At 43.9% G+C, this 7,282-nt stretch overlaps 3 protein-coding genes across 3 annotated transcripts in view; all 3 read right to left on the reverse strand.

The window, feature by feature from the left end:
• Positions 1-4,058, reverse strand: part of T265_03469 (hypothetical protein) — a gene marked incomplete at both ends in the record, with an annotated part of 15,670 nt that extends 11,612 nt beyond the window's left edge. Inside the window, one exon of the mRNA XM_009167969.1 lies at positions 3,923-4,058. Coding sequence (XP_009166233.1) covers positions 3,923-4,058 — 136 coding nt within the window. The remainder of the gene's footprint in view (positions 1-3,922) is intronic.
• Positions 4,059-4,799: 741 nt separating this feature from the next.
• T265_03471 (hypothetical protein) lies at positions 4,800-5,147 on the reverse strand (the record flags this gene model as incomplete). The annotated part of the gene is made up of 1 exon (XM_009167971.1): positions 4,800-5,147. The coding sequence occupies one exon, from the start codon at positions 5,145-5,147 to the stop codon at positions 4,800-4,802; it is 348 nt and encodes a 115-aa protein (XP_009166235.1).
• Positions 5,148-5,318: 171 nt separating this feature from the next.
• The window catches only part of T265_03472 (hypothetical protein), a gene marked incomplete at both ends in the record, with an annotated part of 7,282 nt that continues 5,318 nt past the window's right edge, over positions 5,319-7,282 (reverse strand). Inside the window, one exon of the mRNA XM_009167972.1 lies at positions 5,319-5,518. Within this exon, the coding sequence (XP_009166236.1) occupies positions 5,319-5,518 (200 nt within the window). The remainder of the gene's footprint in view (positions 5,519-7,282) is intronic.

Here is a 7,282-nt window from a genome sequence, read left to right on the forward strand (position 1 = left end):
ACAGCCCACGTATTAATGCGTCACAATGCAAATCCGAACACACTTGATGATGACGGACTTGCACCATTACATCGTGCATCATCGGAGATGGTTCATGTCCTTACCTCAGTGAGTTCCACCGCGCTGTTTATCACCGGGACTGTTTCCTTCCGAGGACATTTGAGCGCATTCTCTGGAGTTTTGGTGTTGTCTTTAAGGCTGCTTTAGCCACAACCCATTCATGAGCTGTCTGTTTTACTAAACTGCGGTTGAGTTACAACTGAGGCTTCAAGTAACGTACGAAAATGGCCCCTGAATTCACACTCAACACAGTAATTTGGTAAAGGTTTATAGCTTCGAACTATCGGACAACTATTCACTTCAAGCTTAGACAAGCGTTATGCTTAACGAGATGCTGGACTTTACATGCCCACAATATAGTCGGAGTTAACATAAAGTAAGGGAACTAATATATGCTTCAGTAAGTTTGAACATAGCTTTTACGTGTTTTAGTGCGAGAGGCAAGCAGGTTTTGGTCCAAAAACCGTGCGCGCTCAACTGTAATACGTTGTCCACGCAAAAACCAACCTCAGCTTGGATCGCGTGTTGGACGGTCAAATAGACCTTCCGTTCAATGCCCCCAATCTATTTATCTCTGCTGATTCCAGCAGTTGCCTGCATGAAACCATTTCCCAAATACATCCGAGAACAACCCGGCCGAAAACAGGAAACTCCACAGAATTTGCTAGCATTGATGTAAATGGCATTCCGATGTTTATTACCGGTTTACCGACAAATCGATGGAGTCGCCATGGGTTCTCCTCTTGGTCCCTTGTTGAGTGACATTTTTATGGGCAAACTGGAGCTTGGTCGATTGAACGGTGAGATTAGACGTGTCGAAGGTATGTAGATGAAATTTTTATGCTAGTATCAAACAGTTACGAAGTGGATGCTGTCCTGACCAACTTCAACTGAGCGCATCCATCCACCCAGTTCACTTTTGAACCTGAAAGTGACAGCGCTTTCCACTTCCTGGATGTTATGTTAGACTTTCCACGGGTTCATTTCAGAGGTCTGTCTACAGAAGACCCACGTGGACGGGACAGCACACAAACTTCCTGATTTTTGTGTCACTGAGGCGGAAACGAACCCTGATTCACACTTTAACGAACCGAGCAAAACGTATTTTCTGTGCTGATACACTGGGCTCTGAACTGCAGCATACTGTTAACGTGTTCCGGGTCAATGGTTATCCGGAGAGATTTATAACCAAGAGTAGTTTCGATTGGCCTATCCAACCGCCGATTGCGACCATTGGAAAGAAGTGAATCTACTTGAGTTTACCGTGTAAAGTCGATCTGTTAGTGGACGTAGTCAATCGCCGCTTGTTTCAATCCCAAAAACGCACGCTTTCGGCTGAAACTCTGTGGCCTTGGTTTACAACCAACCCTTTTCTCAACTTATACCTCGAAGGCAAGATGTCAGTCTTCATCCAGAATATGGTTGCGTATTCTTTCTCCTGCTGTTGTTCAGCGGAGTATGTTGAGCGCACAACACGGCAACTTTCTAAGAGAATTCGTGAGCAGCTCTCTTACAGGATTATTATTAGCCCCAACAGTTCAGCCAGAAGCTAAATTGCGTCCTACCTAATTGACACCGGGCATGTATTCAATCCGAATGAGTCATTTCATGTCGTTCACTGTGCACCTAATAGACTGCTAGTATCTTTTCGACGGCATCGCTTTACTAAAGCCGAGGCAGTCGTCATACACCTGCGAAACTCATAACTGTGCTGTCAAAAACGGTCCGTATGGACGCTGAGTCTGCATTGATCGTGTGACACGAATCAACCGGCTACTTCACTCAACAGCCCTCCAGAGTGTCCCACAGCATCCAACTATATGGGAAATGGACGGCTCAGATAACTACTTGTCTGCGTCTCCAATTTTCTTCATTTCGCGAGCCAAACTTCACTGCGTATTTCAACTATCGCTCCTATTATAACTATTAGATAAGTATTGTCCTGATGACGAGATCCCAAAAACATTAATGTTCGCCACTGTATTCTTGTTTAACTGAAAGTACTTCATATAGATATTTGAAATGACTTTCGATGGTTGAAATTAACCTGACATGGCGCTATGTGACTCCGTTCGTAAGCGACCTGTCCAGTACTTCGGAGGGAATTGACCACCAAACTATTCAATCTCTAACATATATTGTCTAATTCTGCGAAATGTCACATATTCTACCTTCCCGGTTTGCCAACAGCCATCCTTTATGTCACCATTAAGCGGTTATCTAGGCCAACCAGATTTTCTTCAACCAACTCGCTACTGAAGTGTTTGTCAGTAGTGTAAATTTTCAGCGCGATCACATTACAGGCATAATTTCTTGGACATATATATCGTGCTGGGAGAAATTATTGCGCCCTGGATGGTGAAAATATGACAGATTAAGACAAAACTCTATTGTATGACAGATTAGGACAAAACTCTATTGTATGTGAAACTGGAGAAGAGTTGAAGTCGACATTTCCGAGATGTCTTCCCGAAAAAACAAATATGTAGATTGGGCACTGCGCACATTTTTCAAACAAATCGTAGAATGCAGTTTGTACGGTAGAATATGGGAGTAGGGGATGGAAAGTCAGGGAAGCATAGTTTTTTATCTGGTTCACGAAAGCTAATCAGAACATATGTGCCTCGAAGCCTGCTAACTAAGTTCACTATCCTAACGTGACCTGTTCATGCAAAAGCATTTTGTACAGTTCAGATGCTGCATAGATTATTGTCCAACCAACAATAGGTTTGAGGCCGAATTCCTCGTCGAAACAATTTGGCTTGCATTTGTTAGTTGGCCTGTACTAATGAGGACCGATGCCCAAACCTAACGTTGAGGGTACTGTTAAGGTGCCTATCTGGGCATAAAAGCGCGTATTTAGGAAGAGTTGGACTAAGTACCACCCAGTTGTGCAAAATTCATCAGAGCGAATAAACCAAAGAATTATAGACTGGAGATACCTCCTTACCTTCAGTGAAGTCCACAATAAGGTTTACCTGGCTACCAATCTCCGAAGGAATTAAAGTACATTGTATAAATCTGTGACGACGTACATCAATAACGGGACGTTTGCCCGGAACAAGATCGCCAGGCTGCCTGCTCGTATTCTGCCCTTCTCGCCTAGTCCAAGTCCTCTTGTTTGACAAATCCTGTGACCAGATATCTGGCTTGGCCCTAGTAACACTCTCATCACCTTCTATCTGACCGACCAATATGACCTAAAACAGTATATTCTCGATTCAACCGTACTCCAAATCAGTTGTCGGTTTATCTACCAATGAAAAGAAGAAGGCCTTCGCTGCGGAGTTATTTACTAGAAAATACCAGTTAACCGGTTACAGACTATTGAACGGGGAAGCAAAACGCTCATTTGCATCTTATTTACAAAAACTGGACACCCATCTTCTCCTGAACGCGTCTTCTTGAACTTTCCTGGATATTCATTGACTCCAATCATTCAATGCTCGAATCGAAGCAAATTTTCTAAAGTGACTCGACTAATTCCGCAACAGATCCCCCCTTCTCAAGAGACGCAAAGCAAAATTCCAAGAACAACAGATACTACTCGCATGCCTCCCCATCAGTAGTATCACCGTTACACCAGTTCTCAGAAAGTTGTGAGAGGCATCAGTTATAAACGTTTGATGAGTGCTCCAAAAATGGCAGCTCAGAGCACAAATCTATAGAAATCTTTAAAAATCAAGTAACCTGAGTACTCTTACTACTTATGACAGAATGATGTTGGTGAGGATAACTTCTGCGGATTTCAACTTGCGATTCTTTCGATCGTGGGCCAGAATAAGATGGGTAAAAACGTTCTCAGCCTTAAATTAGAGAGGGTCGGTTACTGATCACTAATGTGATGACCTAGATTCATTACCATTTCGGACTGTGACCGGAGTCTGTCTGTCTGCTCGTGAGCGCTTGATGAAAGAGGGAGCCTTTTGAAGGGTGATTTGCACACGCGTATGTCTACCATGCTCATGGAGCGCTTTTATCGATAAAGAATTGGTCATATTCAACCGAGTACTCTCCAGTGTTGGATTGACTAAGTCACTTGAAGTTCTCCCAAAATTAGGAAGGTACCTATTGAATGGGGGCTTGCACGACCTAATTTGTGGTCCTGGTCGTCTAACCCCTAACTTATTCTCGTACACATCAAAGAAAAGTCTAATTGGATGAGTAGTCTGGACGTGGACCAGAACCAAGTTATTGATTCAAAGAACTTGCTACCAGAGCCATTAGCGGACCGATCAGCTGAGTCACCGTCCTTGGGAGGGAGTTCTTTGTAGCTTTGAGGCTTTGAGGTTTTCGTCCTCTCACCCAGAAGCCCATTTTCGTCGGGTGGATCAGCAATGAAGTCTCACTCTGTTGCTGAAGATCCGCCGTAAGGTATTGTGGCGTACAATGGCCGACAGACTTGGTATGTTTTCTCAGTTTGGGTGTAGACCTTACTAGGAGTAGGGAAGCGAGTGGGACCCGGTATCACCCCCAGTGTAAGTGAATAGTACTCAAACTTCTGTCGTGAGTTACCAGTGTTTGCTGAACAGAACAAAGCGAGAAAATACTTCCTCATTGGGTCACGTGGTGATGTGTGCATGGCGAAGCCAATAAACAGATTATGCAACTGTTACTGGGACATCTAACTGACTTGTTCTCACAGCAGCAGCGAATGTGCACCCCCTGTCGGAATTCGGTACCTCACTCGCACAAGTCCTACGGGATGGTCTTCTTCTCTCGGACAGAAGCATATATATTCAGGAGACGGACTGAAGATTTCGTCCCGCAGATGGGACGCTGAGGGTGCCAGCGCATGGTGGAGCTTGAGTAGGGGCGTTGACTCCTACGGCAGTGTACAGCTGGTTGACGCGCTCAGCGACACCTACCCCAAACAAATACATTGAAGAAGTGACGAACGAGGGATTCTCTATTCGCCAAATGAGGGGACTCCCATGATCAGAAGCCACGAGCATTGGCTTTCTACCGGCTCTGTGTGAACTGGACACGCTGTTCATTTGAGAGCGTCGGATGAAGAACCAATCCAAGCCAAGAAATCGCCGTCTATCCTTGAGGCATCTGAATAATATTGCAGCTGACCCAGGCATTCAGTTAGCTTCCACCCTAAGTGAGTATCCTTGTGAGTTTGTCTCATCACATTGAACGACCATTAACTGTCTCATGAGCGAGACTATTCGTATGACCAAAGAGCATTAAGTAGGGTAGTTCTCTAACCCTGTTCGGCTACCCCAAGTCACACTACTGGTGTAACAATGATACTAATGATGGGGACGTACGCGAGTAGTATGTGTTGTTCGTGGAATTTCGCTTTGTGTCTCTTGAAAAGGGGAGATCTGTTGCGGAATTTGTGGAGTCGCCTTGGAACATTTGCTTGGATTTGAGCGAGAAATGATTGGAGTCAATGAATATCCAGGAAATTTCAAAGAGACGCGTTGAGGAGAAGATGGATGTCCAGTTTCTGTAAATAAGATGCAAATGAGAGTTTTACATCACTTGCCAATGGTCTGTAACCAGTTAGTTGTTATTTTCAAATAAATAACTCCGTAGCCTTCTCCCTTTCACTGGTAAGTACTGAGAGTTATTTCAAGCACCACCCATGAGCACCCACTTACTACTAGTAAGATTTAAGTAGATAATGTATCAAATATAGAAACTTTCTAGAAGGGCATTAAAAGCTGCGCGTAACATTCGTCCCGAGTGAATACTCTGCGTATTTCCATCAAATGTAATGTGTTGTGTGCTAGCATGGAATTGTTTCACACTTGTTTGTTTGCAGCTACAAAAACCCGCTATTACTGAATATTTTAACCATCTAAGAGTGCGGAACCTATGGGGCAAACTGATAAAATTGATGCACTGAAACAACCAGGCATTTTTGGCATGGAGAGTATTTTGTGCTGGAACAAACAACAAAGAGAATCGCCGTGGAAAGAAGTTATTTCGCGCTTAAGGTTTGTCGACAGATGTAGTCGTCATTGCAAACGGATCGATCTTAAACAATCGATCAACTGTGGAATCGATTCTTTCAGTTGAAATCGCCCTTTTTCCTTAAAGCACAATAAGATGGAGTAGAATACTGCAGGATGAGCATCATTCACAATCGTGAATTGGCCTCATTGAATAGCATTCATTTTGACTCCTAGCTTCCTCATCTCTGAAGACGTTGAAAAATCGCACCTCTGTATGCACGAATCCCTGATCACACCCTCCTCATCCAGCAAAAGTCAGCAATGTAAATTTGGAACGGCATAACCATCCTTATTGTCATGGGTTTGCTTTCACAGTTACGATTCATTCTTCAATTTATACCTTTCCCTAGTTCCCTCGTCAGACAGCAGCGGGAGTCGAAAGTTCCCCTGCATTCGACAATCCACCATAGGCATCAATCTGTCCTTCAGATGAGCCATGAGGAAATTGGAAGCTGGAATTCACGCACACAGCATCTCGCAGGTTTACTTCTTACACAGTGGTTCATCAGTTCATCAGACAAGCCCGCGTTTATTGTCAGCTACTAAACGAGCGTTAGTCAGTCAATTTACACGCATCTGTCCACTGATAAAGTAGGCTAAACTAAGAAGAATGTGGAATATCTCCATGAAAGCAGATTCATTGCGAATTTTTCAATCCAGGCTTATTTACGGATTGGATACGTTCACTTGTCTAACCAGCAATATGTTCTTATTCAATCACAGCAGCTGAGAGAAATTGTCAATAGAGATTTTATTAGGAGAACCAGCTCCGAACGTAACGGGACCGCATAACAGCCAATGGAAGAACCGTTTTCGTTCAGACAGATTTGATTGGTTGTTCTTCACTCGCCCTTGACAGATGAGTTGTATTCTTAGTGTCACGTGTTTGACCCGCTTGTGCGTGACACTGATCAATAGATCAGCCGGTTCGCACGTTCATTGACTTTTTCTGGTTTAGCCAAGCGCACCAGGATATCAATCGGCTCTCCAGACCGGGGTTCATGGCAATAAGAAGGTATTAAGGGACTGCGGTCCTTGTAAGTGAAGCCAACATGTTAGGAATAGCCGTGAAGCACTGTCGAGTATTCCCCGTAGGGATGAAGCACCTGTACAGTAGTGCACCTTGACTTTCCTGCACAGAGTGGTTTCTCTTACGATACGAAATATCGACCGGAAATTACCAGTTCTTCTCATATAACCTACTTAGTTCAAACATTCACAGTCCCATAATCCCGCTAATGACTGTGAGTTGA

Source organism: Opisthorchis viverrini, assembly GCF_000715545.1.
Source record: "Opisthorchis viverrini unplaced genomic scaffold opera_v5_50, whole genome shotgun sequence".
In the NCBI taxonomy this organism is placed as follows: domain Eukaryota; kingdom Metazoa; phylum Platyhelminthes; class Trematoda; order Opisthorchiida; family Opisthorchiidae; genus Opisthorchis; species Opisthorchis viverrini.